General features: G+C 35.2%; 1 protein-coding gene across 3 annotated transcripts; it reads right to left on the bottom strand.

The window, feature by feature from the left end:
• Positions 1-704: 704 nt before the first annotated feature.
• LOC149139288 (uncharacterized) lies at positions 705-10653 on the bottom strand. Of its 3 annotated transcripts, none has more exons than XM_089450188.1 (6): positions 10376-10653; positions 9974-10105; positions 2055-3044; positions 1615-1815; positions 1242-1437; positions 705-1140 (listed from the first exon to the last, which is right to left on the bottom strand). In XM_089450188.1, the coding sequence occupies exons 2-6, from the start codon at positions 10097-10099 to the stop codon at positions 941-943; spliced, it is 1713 nt and encodes a 570-aa protein (XP_089306314.1). In that variant the 5' UTR covers positions 10100-10105; positions 10376-10653; the 3' UTR covers positions 705-940. The 3 variants fall into 3 exon arrangements, with proteins under 3 accessions (XP_089306314.1, XP_089306313.1, XP_089306312.1); XM_089450187.1 differs by having other exon boundaries at positions 2055-3056; positions 9974-10113; XM_089450186.1 differs by having other exon boundaries at positions 2055-3056; positions 10376-10652.
• Positions 10654-13972: the final 3319 nt, after the last annotated feature.

The following is a 13972-nucleotide window of genomic DNA, read 5'->3' on the forward strand; positions in this document are numbered from 1 at the left end:
CAGCATAGAGAGTTTTGATATGTGGAATTTTTTTCTCTTTGATAATTTAATTTTCACATATAGGAGAGCACAACATCCAATTATGGTATGGTATTTACATGTGAATTGGGGATGATCCCATGATTCGATAGTCAAATTCATGTTTCCAAGTGAGCTGCAAACTTGACGAGTCAGCATAGAGAGTTTTGATAGGTGGAATTTTTTTCTCTTTGATTCCACCCCAGATAAAATTAGCAGTAATAAAATAAAATTATCTTATTCAAATAAGATAATTTAATTTTCACATATAGGAGAGCACAACATCCAATGATGGTATGGTATTTACATGTGAATTGGGGATGATCCCATGATTCGATAGTCAAATTCATGTTTCCAAGTGAGCTGCAAACTTCAAATTTTTATAGTTAAGTTCGTCTTCAAATTTTTATAGTTAAGTTCGTAGGTTGCTCCATATGGAAAAAAAAATGTGTTTTATTTAAAAATACCCTCTAAAGAAATGGTTTTCTATATACAAATGTATATGGTATTAGTCCCAATGAGTTCCACAACTCCACTCATTACAATGAACTGTATAGAATGATGATATATAGGTTGCTCCATATGGAAAAAAAATGTGTTTTATTTAAAAATACCCTATAAAGAAATGGTTTTCTATATACAAATGTATATGGTATTAGTCCCAATGAGTTCCACAACTCTACTCATTACAATGAACTGTATAGAATGATGATATATAATGAAGTAAATCACATGTTTAGCAACTTATACAAATCGCTGAACATAGGTGACAACGAATAGTAATACAAAAATAATGAATAAATGGCTACAATCATATTTAACATTCGTAGTTCAGGAGTGTCAACCAATCAAACAGCTTCTGGCAAGTATGACTGAATTATATATACACAATAAAATCATCATGAGCAGAATCTTATTAGTTTCACTGTAATGCCTTATAGCGTGCGAACTTTTCAAACAATTCTGACAAAGCATTGTACAATGGAACAGCCGCTTGTGGCCTTGGAAGTGGACCAAGAAGAATATCAGATGCCTTGATGGATGAATTCCCGTAAAACCCTGCATTTGTTGAGTTTCGAGTAGTAACCATATTCCCTTCAAGCGAGCAACCAACAAATGCACCTGTATAATGAAAAACCCAGTAAAACCAAATTCATTAGCAGGCATAAACCTCTTCACCATATTATTCACAAGCATTGTTTATTTAACCTGCAGAACCTTACCTTTGCTACAACTGTAGGTGTAACAAGCTGCGGAGCCGCCATCTCCAGCACGTATATCTGCTTCAACTGCTCTTCCAACAGGCCCGGCAGCTGCGCTGAGCCCAGCACCTATTGAGAAGTGAATGTTTCCACTAAAAGTCTTTACTGCCTCATCCGTTCGAAGCACGATTATAAAATCTGTCAGCTCTCCTCCAGCCTGAAATTCAAATATCACACTTATGCAACAATTGTGAAATCTATATCGCAATTTAAATTGAAACAAACCAATGAACCAATATATATATATAATAACCACAAAATTAAACCTAATAATAAAACATTTCTGTGCATTGCAACAAGCACAGGCATTGTCCTGCTGAAAATATATGGATACCTGTGCTCCCCAACCAACACCAAAGGAAGAGACAGCAGATGGTGAAGACCATGACCCATCTTCCTTTCGAGCAATAACCAATCCTGTTCCAGCCTTATAAGTGACCATCATACCAACTTTGACAACTGTGAGAATACACAAACCTTTTGCTCGTCGTAAAACAGCATCTGGGATGGATCTTTCTGGTCTGAGAGAACCGACCTGCATTGCCAAGAAAAGTATCACTCTTTGAAATACTTACTAGGACGAAAATGCAGACTAAGAGAGGACTTCAATTGACAACATACCAGTCACTAATATTACCTTATAACTCCAGATAACAAAGAGAATATATTATGCAAAAAAAGTGATTAAGTATAGGATGCATGTCTTCCACAGTCAACACCAAAAGCAACAGTTAATGAATTTCTTGGAAACTCAGATAATAAGTCAAGTCTCACCTTGACAAAGCTCCGTAGAGTGTTAGTGGCCTTATAAATTTCATACTCCATGGACTGTCCCCAAGGAAAATTCAACCAAGATCTGAGGGTGCTTAAATCCGTCACGTCATGCGTTGCTGGTTGTGCTGCACGGCTCACCTTTTTAATCAAAAGACCTTGTACTGATTCCAACCTCACCCAGCATACATCACATACTCGTTGAGGTTCACTGGTACGAAATCTCTCAGGTAGCAAGCTCCTTCCCCTGGAACAGACGCCGCAGAAAATTCCACCACAGAATCTACAGTGATGCCTTGGACACATGATTGGGTGAAATCGTGAATTACACAGCATGCAAGCAGAAGCTGCGCTGTCAGCTATCCATTTTGTAGGTTCAGCATCCAAAATATCCATTGCAGTACTAAAAGTTGTATCTGAAAGGGTTTCAGCCATCTCTTTCCAAGCATGCTCTAATGAACCTCTTGCCATAAGACGATTTGGAACAGAAGGTTTGGCTCCTGCAAAAGAACTACCAACCTTTCTGGGAATCACTGCCAGCATCTCACTCACAACAGTCCACATAGTCAATTCCTGATCTTCATGTTGCCATCCAAAGTCTTCCTCAGGAAAATACCCCCCAGCAACACACAGACCTCTGTTCCATTCTTCATGATCACTTGCTGACATTGGAGGAACAGAGACAGGTATCCAGGGGCCAGTTTCCTCCAAGAGTGGCAAATCATAGTAAAAGTACTTTTGTCCTGAATTCTGATCTATCTGTGAACCGGTTTCTTTTTGTTCACATAGGTTAGCATTTCGTGCTGTGATAAAATCTTTCCTTGCAACATCTGTATCCATACATGTCTCACGATCAGTTTTTGTGTCAACAGAAGATACTGACTGAGAGTTATCTACAATTTCCTTCGGAGCCAAGCTCTGTCCAAGTACTTTCCCAACATGTTTGGAGGTTTGATTCAGAGACCTGGGAAGTGAAAATGCCTCCTCATTTACCTGTGGGTTGGCCTGAGGCAATTAATATTCAACAGAAACACCATCACATTACGCAGGTACGTAGAAGACCAAAAATAGGTAAATCATTAAAAAATGCAAAAAAAAAAAATGAGATGAATTTCCATAACTTTACATAGATATATAAAAGGAGGCCAGAAGTAAATTGATTTTTGAAGACATACAAGCTGGCAAGACAGCAGTAGCTACAGATACAGATACTAGTCTTAATCAAACGAGTCAAATCGTAATCTGTGTCTATGTAGGAATTGGCCAAAAATTTCTTCCATCGTTCAGTTAGTTATACATTCCAAGACCATGGCGCAATGGAATATACCATTGTGGTAGAAGAAACTGTGGATTCTCCCACTATATTACAATATCTCACTCCTTATACAAGGGAAACTTTGGCTGAATACTTCATGTATAAAAAATAATATGCTTCAACCATTTATGATGATCTTTCCAAAGAGGCACGCGCTTCTCAATAAATATCTCTTCCCTGGTACCACCTGGCCCAGAAGCTCATCCAGTAGATGTTTTCTATTTGTATTCCCCTCTACTGGAAAGAACAGCTATATTATGATTCCAGTTATGTGAGGGTAGTGCTACTGTTCTACCAACAGTTGAGACTAATGCTAGAAATGTTTCAGCTTATATTCCAGTTTTATGCTATGAAGAAAGAGAGGACAAAATCCGTGTACATTTTCTTATTATATTGCATAAGTTGACGGTAATTTTGGGATTTAATGACAAAAGGAAGATCAAATATCCCAGATATTGAAATATGTATTAAGGAGTCTTCTGCTACACCGTGGACCATGGAAGCAGAAAGGACTTGAAGAAAGACAGGCCAACAGTAATTTTGAGCTTTAAAGACAAAAGGAAGATCAAATATCCCTACCAACTGAAATCTACTCTATAAGACTTATATCTTACATATAAATTTTGAATTTTTAAACCTAAGCAAAACAGGAAAGAGTTATGGAGAAAGGAAAAGGTAATTCTAAACTTGAAGATAAATTTGATATTGGTATGCGGAGCTTCTTGAAGATAAGAAAAATTCCACTTAGTTTTGTTACTGAGATTTGTTTCTTCGAAGGTGTTAACACATATAAATCTTTTTTAAGATTAGCCTTTGTTATGTTAAAAGTTCGGGCTGAACTCCTAAGCTTAAAGTCATAACTCAAATTTTAAAAAAAACGCTGCCAAAATAAAATACAGCACACTGTAGTTGCGCATCCGGTCAATGAGGATTTTAACATTTGCCAACATGGATCGATGGAGATTGAGGCTAATGGTTATTATGATCCAAGTTGGGCATCTATACATAATTAATCCAAGAAGTGGCCAACAAATGTGAAGTGACAGAGCAAAGGTGCTGCCAAAATTTTCTATGGCACTATGTTTTTCCCTGTTTTAGTTACTATCTTCAAACAGAGCTTTCGAACAACTGGCAATATGAATTTTTGAAAACCAAAAGAGGTTTTTGTTAGGAACAGACTCATTTAAAGCAATGTTTTAAAACTCCGACTCCAACTCCAACTCGGCCGAGGATCGACTCCGACTCCGACTCCGAAACGGTAATGACTCGGCCGGCTCGATTTCAATGACTCGGTCGTTGTAAAAAATACATTAAATATTTATTTTTTTTATAAAAAAACATAATTTTAAAGATTTTAAACATAATTTTAAAGAAAACCATTCCTATCTATGTGATATCCTATCTATGTGATGTCCGATTCCTATCTATGTGATATCTGCAGCTATCATGCTATGACAGCATATCCATTGATGGGATTCACTCTACATTAATACTCTCCTGAGTCCTAACACAGTTGGCATAGGAATTGCAACTTGTTAAATTGTACCTTAGATAGTCTTCTACAGCCCAGACACATATGTGGCAGTCCAGCACACACTTATGAACAGATGTCGATACTTCAGTTACAGTAATTCGAGCTGTGCACTGCAAGTTGCAACGATGCACTTCCTCTCTTGTTGACTGAGCACTATAATGCATTATATACGTAGGATTGATTACTGTTCTATTTCCACAAATTGTCCTCAACTGTTTGCATGGTATCCTTAGAAGTTTACATGTATTAGTTCAGTTTTATTCTAGCAGCTTTCTAATTTTGACTTCAGAGTTCAGTCTAAGTTGAGTTAGGTAAGATGTATGCAATCCAATTGAGAGGACAGATCTCTAGGAGAATGCATGGTTGCAAGCATCAGATCATCTACAGTAGAGATGCACTTACCTGGTTTATAACTTTATCTATGGCACACACAAGATTAATTGTTATAAATATAAATGAAGATGATAACAGGGACAATTAACTGCACCGACTATTTCCTAAGTATGTACTAATTTAGAATTACAATACAAGATAGCAGTGCACTAATATAAAGAAAAGAAACCCAAGTCATTTTCTTTTCAAGGAAAAGATCCAGTAATTTTATTTCTGAGATAGGAACAAAACTTCATTTATATATGCCATGGGCATTCCTGCTGGCTGATGACCCGAACATATATAAGCAAGAAACAAAAACTGAAGTCTATGAGAAGGCCATAGAGGCTAATATTTTCAGCCTAAAGTTCAGCATTGGATCTGTAATTCATCAATCTGTGGACATATACATTGTCATTGGAACAGGGTCTGAAAATCCGCAGCCAACTTATGTATATCATTCATATTTTGAAAAAATGGCATGAACTCATGATTCTATGCCCTCAGGACTGACTCGGTAGTCATTCAATGACTCGGCCGAGTCATGGCTGACTCGGCCAAACGAACCGTTTCCTCCACCGAGTCAGTCCTGAGGGCATCGAATCGGACCAACTCGGCCGTTTCCGTTTCAGAACGGCCGTTTCTTAAAACACCGATTTAAAGAAACATCTGTCTTTACACAGCTATCACGGTTTTAGAGATACGAAGGGATTGTTGGACCCTATTTTTCAGGAATTCGCCAGATTTATTTTCTTAAAAATGCCTAGTCATCAATTGATGAGCCACCTCATCATTTTGACTTAGGGATGAGATCTGATCTCCTCGATTATTTGAAACAGTCTTTAAAATCAGCGGATTGAAGATAAAATCCAGATTTAGAGGGATGTTTGAGTTTCCTAAGGCAGAAAGATAAACAAACAGAAGACTAATTCCAGCTTTAATTCCAGCAGTTCCGACAGTTCGAAGAGAAACTTGCAGCCTTTCCTAGATTTTGTTTTTTTATTATTTTACTTTCTGAAAAGCTAGAGATAACTGAGGCTAGTATTTGTTATATATTTCATCATTTGTAATGATAAACGGTTGGTTCCTGGAGAACGAGAGACTTCTTTTTTTGTAAAAACATTTTCTGATATTAATCAAAGAAGATCCAAGCAGAAGTACTGGATTGTTTCCCACAAAGATTCTGGTTATGATATTCCACAGTCAGTCTTTAAGTATATGTTATTTTCTTTGTTTCCATTGCCCTGAATGGGTTTCTCTTCCATATTTGAATATTTCTTTCATCAAACTGATTATTATAGAATTTATCACTTATTTGATGCTCTTTTAATTGATTTGTTCTACTTGCTTCCCACCATAATGCAACAAATTTTATGTCTAATGCAATATTGTATTTTCTGCCTTTGAGAGTAACTTTCCTATAAACCAGTCTTGAGAGCTTTGATTAATACATCTTGTTGACTTCATGCCCAATGGATTTTCTCTCTGTCCAACCACTCTGTAAAACCCTTACCCTACCAAATATCTGGCCAATGATCTGAGCATACAACCAGCTGTTGAAGTGACAATGGACAGCTGAGTTGTAGAGAGAGCCCTCTCTGGGTTGGAAGGGCCAGCTTCCAATCTCCAAGTCTGGTTCAATATTACCTCGGGATTTTCCTTTCACAGCCAAGTAAAATTTCGAGTGATAACAGAGGGCAACATGGACAAGGGAGAATATAATTAAAATCTTACAACCGAAAGCTGTCAAGTCTAGATGCCATGCAATCTTCCCTGCTTCATCTGGAGGTAAAAATTGTATTAAATTGATTTAAGTACCATTAAAAAATGATTGGCAAAAGGTGTTTTAAATTCAACTCACATTCCAAAATATTGCATGACGATTGCTTGAGAATACATTGGAAGTTGGAACCCCGGTAAAATCAAGGAAAAATGAAGCAATGTATCGACACAAAATGTTCAGGCACAAAAAAAAATTTAAAAAGGAACTCTCCGTTAGTAACTAGGCCCTTGCTTTTGGCAATGGAGATTAGAATTAAAAGCCTCAATATGAAGGCGTGTAAATTCTTGCCTTATGAATCTTCAAAATAATTGTGACTTTGGGACATTTCTTACAATTTATGACCACATAAAAGAAAATGATAAATCAGACATACAACCTAAAGAATTCTGATAGAGACAAAACTGAAAGTCGAGTATGAAAGATCGCTCAAAGAAAGCAATTTATTTATCAAAAGCACTTCAATCTTTTAAAGATAGATTGGCATAAAAAATATACAAAAACAGTTTTAAAGCATTTTCATTCTCCTTTCAAACCCCTGTTGACTAAAGATGGAGTTACTGCTCTTATGCAGGAGGATACTGTAATGTCTATATTGCCAGTCTGCCTAAATGTGTGATGAAGTCTTGTTACTCAAGAGAAAGAAGAGTAATGAGGGAAATGTTTGACAAGAAGTAAAATGTAAGGGTCTTTAATTTGAAAAGAGATAAAACTTATTTTCCTCCTGATGATGTACTATCTTGAGGTTTGAAACGTCAAAACACGATAGTTTTTATGTGGTTACTTGTGATGTTCTAATGCATTAGATATAAAATATTTTAATATCAAACAAGTATATTATAGAACTCTCGTGAACATATCTAGAATTGCTCTGATGATTTCTGCATCATTTGACTAACCCTAAGTATGTCAACAGAGTGGGCTAAGGCTTTGCTAGGATATGGAAGTCTTTGAATTTCTGATGCCAAGAGAATTGCAGGATATTTTCTGTGACTAGATGAGAGGCCCAGGAAGACAAGTAAGAACCATAGCAGCTATACATAGTACATACAGAAGCAAAGCAAGAGGGAAAATCCACGGGTCCCTTGTCCTACAACAAGGGGATCTCATAGACCAATTTGGTGTCTGGCTTGGATTAGATTATTATTATTATAATAAGTCATCATAAGAAATGCTATTTTATCAGAAGATGTCGAATATAGACCGATAAAGGAGGATACTCATATTAAGGAGATCAAATCCCTGTTGCAACTAGTCCATCAAGCATGACTAGCAGTCATCGCTGGAATAACAGGTTTAACTTTCAGGGCAACCAATTCAGATTTTGTACCAGTAAGAATGATTGAGGTGGCTGAAGAACATATTGGTTCTTTCACTTATGGTTAACTGAAATGAGGGATTCTGACTCCTGAGAGAGAGAAACCAAGTAAAGGACCAACTCTTGGCATCTATTAGAAAACAGACAGATGGTATGATGAGTCGATGACTATCATAGCATTGAGACGAAACAGCAGTTGAAGCATTTCAATTTTAGTCACACCAAAATGGCAGATATTTCTCTGAACGATAGTTCAATTTCCAACCCCCTCTGGTATGTTCAGCAAACACAGTGATTTCTATTAAGGAGTCTTATTCCAGGATTCAAATATATATTTCATTCATCCTCATGGGTTCAATTTCCAACCCCCTGTGGTGTGTTAAATTGAACCCCCTGTGGTATGTTCAGCAAACACAGTGCTTTCTATAAAGGAGTCTTATTCCAGAATTCAAATATATATTTCATTCATCCTCATGAGGATAGTTTAAAGTTTCAACCACTCCCCTCTAATATGGTTAGAAACAAAAAGAGTGCTCACTGTTTTTTATAAGCATATACCATTCCCATAGTTACCATGCTTGAAACGTTTGATAAGTTTTGGAGGAGGGAAGGTTAAAAAAAATTCAAGACTTTGGAGAGGTAAAACAAAAGATTCGGGAATGTGAAACACATAAAATTATACATATTACTCAGAATTTAAAATAATCGTAGGGAAATACATAAACATTTTGTAGGGTTTTTTTCTTGTGTCTTTTAAGGAAAGTTTTGAAGGCTATCTGGACTAGTTAGTCCATTCTGAAAAAGTTCAGGGTCTTGATGAACCTGAGCCAGGTATGGCCAAAACTGGTAAGTATACCCATTCCACAATCTCATTTGGGTTTGTATTTCATCCAGCATAGGAAACTGGTAATTATAGCCATTCCACAATCTCATTTGGGTTTGTATTTCATCCAGCATAGGACTTTTGACTTTTTGTTCAAACGACATCCAAAGGAATGAATTTTAGTTTCTGTTTGGTGGAACCATTCTATTGAGATCCATGTTATTTTGGTTTTATAATTTTAGGCCCAAGATCATGACTTCATCAGTTTCTACTTCCTCAGAATTTTTTTTGCTATTTTAGAAAAAAGCTAAAAAAATTCAAGGACAAAACTACACTTTAAATAATTTTAGGGCATAGTTTAGTTTGTCTATGTGATGTACATAATGAAATTGTAAATATCATGACTAACACAATACACCCACAAACAGATACTTTTTAACATTCTTCCATACACCTACGTCGTCTTTAGGGTCTCTCCCTTAGAATAAATCCAAAATTAAATTTAATCAGAAATTTAATTACAGATTTGATAAAGGATAGTGCGTTTTAAGATCTTGCTTCCGTTTTTGAATAAAATCGTGTTTCCGCGATTGAATTAGAAAAGCTTGATTATAAAATTTCTTGGGCGTGTGCCGTGTTCTGTTGAGAGGTTGTCAGCAGGGATAACAGCAACAAACTTTGTGATGAAACCCGAGCCGAAAAAGTTCCCTTGCAGAAAAGATTTAAGTAATAACAGGATCCACGAAAAGCAGAAAGAAAATATTAAAAGGATAACAATACCTCCGAATTACAGCACGTAGTTAACTGTTCTTTGTCGGACTGGACTGGATCAAAATCATAAAATTTATCTTCCATTGCAATATCCGGCTCTATCTCAATATGTGGATACAAGCCACCTCCCTCCATCACAAGCTACAGATCTCGATTAACCCAGAAAATAAATAAATTAAATCCATCAATAAAACTCAATTAAAATCTACCCACACAATCTCTCTATAAACCATTGAAACCTAGAAAACCGTCCTTCAAACCAGAACTTGGCTTCAGAAATCAAAAGGGCAACCAAGACATCGGAAGGAACCAAAACCCAATTTTAATGGAACCCTCCCTTTTCTGAAAACTTAAAGAAAACCCAAATTAGTAGACGAAATAATAAACAAAATTCAGAGCATTTAGAGTTACCCGGGTTCCAAAAAGAGATGGGATCGAATCTCAGACGCTTGCGAGACGCCAAAAGTAGTGCCCATCAAACAATTTTTTCTATGCGAGTAACCTGGTGGCTGTCTTTTATCAAACACCTCCAAATACAGGAGAATTTCAACCAGTAAGTGCCAGAGTTTAGGACACGACAGCCACGATTAGCGTGCTTTCTGAAATGAATGGAAAAGTATCTAACGAAAATCTGGTTCGATACCCCTTCCTAATGATTGGTAATTCTATTTGCTAACAATATACACATATATTTTAGAAAATCGGAGTTGGGTTAGATTCCTCTTTAAAACGTGTGGCTTTGGAGTATTACGATGAAGACGCAAGGAACACGTCGCGAATTAAATTTGACTGTGGTAAATTTTTAGTAATTTATTGTTATTTGTTTTAAATATGGGTGGATATGAAAGCGGGTGTGGCTTTTTTTCTTTTTTACAGGGGATGAGTCAGTTTGCATGAGTTCATTTGTAAATGGTGGTTAAGTAAATATCGGCCAAGTTCTCCGGGCTATTGGTTTGATGATAAATTTTCCTACTTAAAAAAATAATAATAAAATAAATATAAAAATGTCTAAAAACAATAGAATGGTTTTTTATAATAATGAATTTGATTGTGTATAGTTTGAGCAGGCATGATGAGACTTAAATTTGAAGAAAAAGATTATACTAGGATTATATTTTTATTTGAAAGATTAATTTAATTTTAGTTTTTAATGTTGATAAGTTCAAATAAATTATTCTTTCCATATGAAAATTAAAAATAATTAAAAATTTCATGTATATCTTACAACATCACACTTTTTATTATGTTAAGTTATGGAGACTTGAGATAAATATGTTTACTTCGAATTAGGAATTTTATGTACTTTTAACAAATATGCATACACCATAATCAATATTACACTTTATATAGAAATCATATGGAATTTAATACAATTATTTGTTTACTCTATAAAAGTCATATAGAGGGAATTCAATTAGACCATTTACTTATATAGAGAGATTTCAATAAGGTTATTTACTCTTTCATTTTTTGGATCTCATTCCTTACACATAATAAAAATATAGTATTATTTTACAAATATCATTGCATGAAAAAAAACAACTATTTAAAACCTCCCGGAACACAATATTTCATAAAAGATATATATATATATAACTTACTAAAATATTTTGCCATAAAAATTTTAGGTCTCATGATTGGTGCACATCTGCATTATGATGCAAAAAGCCATTTGCAAAAGGAAAAAGAAATAACATTAATTTGTGTCAATAAAAATGAATGATTGACTTGAATATTAATTCAACATTGAATTTATCATAATAAGGAATCAAACATGCATTGAATCAATTTTGATGCATGGTACCTAGGGTAGTGTCCTCATATTAAGTATGCCTAAAAAACACACAAATGTACTATTCATAAATCCAAGCAAGTGGAGCAAGTAAAGTAGGTAGTAAATACAAGCAAGTGGAATAGGTGGAGTGAAGATCCATTGTGGAGCCATGAAATATTGGTAAGAAGCCTTAGTAAATCCATGCAACAAGTTGATGAGTTTATTTGAATTGGAATTGTTTCTCTTATGTGAGAAGCAACAAGATTCACCACAACCAAAGATTTTGATCTTCACATCCCATTATTAAGATGTAATTTCAATATATAGGTGATACATGTATGCATGAGTTCCATAACAATAGGACTTTGTATAAAAATGATAACATCTCTTTTTTTTAACTATCATAATATGGAAAAATTGTTAACATTTTTTTGTCATGGTATATATAAAAATGAATAATTAAAAAAAACAATGATTAAAATAATGAAAAGTAGAATATATTATTAAAAATTTCACTCTCTTTTAATTGAAAAAATCCAAAATAATTTTCATTTCAAATTTAACAGGTAATTTTTCATTTTAATTCTAATTTACATGGGAAATAATGTTATGCCCTTCTATGACAGGCTAGAGAGCCCTTGAAGGGTAATGATGACTTCAATTTTGAACCTTTAGCCTTCGTGTAATGGTTAACAATGTGTTTCCTCTTAATAAGTCACATGTTCAAATAGAGAGGGGTATAGTATGTGCACCATTGTAGGCTTTAATAATCAAACTGAGAGGGGGTATAGTATGTACACCTCGGTTAGCTTTGAAAGATCTACCAATTTGACCAATGTATGATTTTCCACAAGGGTAGAGAACTTGGTAAACTCCATGTCTAAGCATTGGGTTTAATTTGTCTTTGGTAGTTCTCAAAATGAATTTTTAATTTAAAGTGACTAATCAATTGAAAAGATTTATTGATTTGAGATAGGGAGTGACAATTAGCCAATAACGCCTATGTTAGGTGGCATTTTTCTTTTTCGAGAAACTATGAACAAAAGATTCAAAAGGCTTAAGTAATCGGAGTTTTTAAAATGATAGTTTTTTGGAATGGGTGATGGTTGGAATTGGCATGAAGGTATCTATTTGTTTGAGTCTTTTTTCTATAGACTTGGTGGATAAGGGTGTCATTAGATTAATGAGCGATGAGAACATTCAAGAAGGGGATGTTAATTTTGAAGCTCGGTAACAAATTTTAACCTTGGGACTAGATTCCTCTTTTCAAGAGGACCAATTTTGACTATTGAAGCGCTCAATTTGGACAAGGGAAAGTGTATTTTTGAATTAAAAACCATATGTGCATATTTGATCAGGTCATCCCTAAATCAAATTGGACACCCTTGGAATGTTATAAATACAAGTGAAATCAACCTCATTTGGACATCATCTTGGATCATTCTTCTATTCTCTTTATTGGTTTTGGCTTGCACAGGTTTGAGGCAGGTTCGCAGAGATTAGCTCACACAGGTTTGAAATTGCATGGTTTGAAGCTCGCACATGTGTTCTTGGGTTTTGGTCCTCAGTTGCAAGCATGACACAGGTAGTTTTCGGCTATGACTGCAGGCATGCAAGCCTATGTGTGCAGTTGAAGGGTTTCAGCGGCACACATAACACTTTATGCATGTAGTTGGGACCTAGGGTTTTGTTTTTTAATTGACCGAAGTTTTCACTTGTTGGCCACAATGTTCGGCAGTTGACTACAGATAGTGACAGTTGATCATAGCCTTTTGAATCAGGGTTTTGAGTGTTAGCATTCTTGGGTTAATTTCATGAATATTGTTTAGTTGATTTTGCTGGATAGTTGTGTGGATGAAGATATGGATCATTATACTCTTTTTTGTTGAATCATTCAATGGCAATCTAATAAGAAGAAGAATTTGAAAGGGTTTTCCCCATAGTGGGTTTTTCCCTGGTCTCCTACCAATATCGGTGTCTCTATGTGTGAATGTTGTTCTTTTATTGTTCCTTTTATGTTCTATGGCATTGATGATGATATTTTTCTTTCTACATAGTTGCATATGTTGTTGAATAATGATGTAAATCTGAATAATGTTATGATGTTATGGGGTGAATTTAATATGGAAATAATGAAATGCAATTATCAAAGCAAAGAACAATATAGCCCTAAGAAAAATTAACATGGTATCAGAGTTGGGCTGAAGAAAAGTCATTGAATATCACCCCTATGA

The sequence above is a fragment of the Pinus tabuliformis genome, chromosome X (genome assembly GCF_031772625.1).
Source record: "Pinus tabuliformis cultivar Carrire ecotype Pingquan chromosome X, CPIR1, whole genome shotgun sequence".
In the NCBI taxonomy this organism is placed as follows: Eukaryota; Viridiplantae; Streptophyta; class Pinopsida; order Pinales; family Pinaceae; genus Pinus; species Pinus tabuliformis.

What these genes read in the sequence shown, in the direction of transcription:
- LOC149139288 (XM_089450187.1), bottom strand. Translation starts at nt 10,099, where the DNA reads ATGGAGGGAGGTGGCTTGTATCCACATATTGAGATAGAGCCGGATATT. An exon ending in GTGTTGGTTGGGGAGCACAG is followed by an intron (nt 1,438 to 1,614) that starts GTATCCATATAT and finishes TTTGAATTTCAG; the next exon opens with GCTGGAGGAGAGCTGACAGA. An exon ending in CACCTACAGTTGTAGCAAAG is followed by an intron (nt 1,141 to 1,241) that starts GTAAGGTTCTGC and finishes TTCATTATACAG; the next exon opens with GTGCATTTGTTGGTTGCTCG.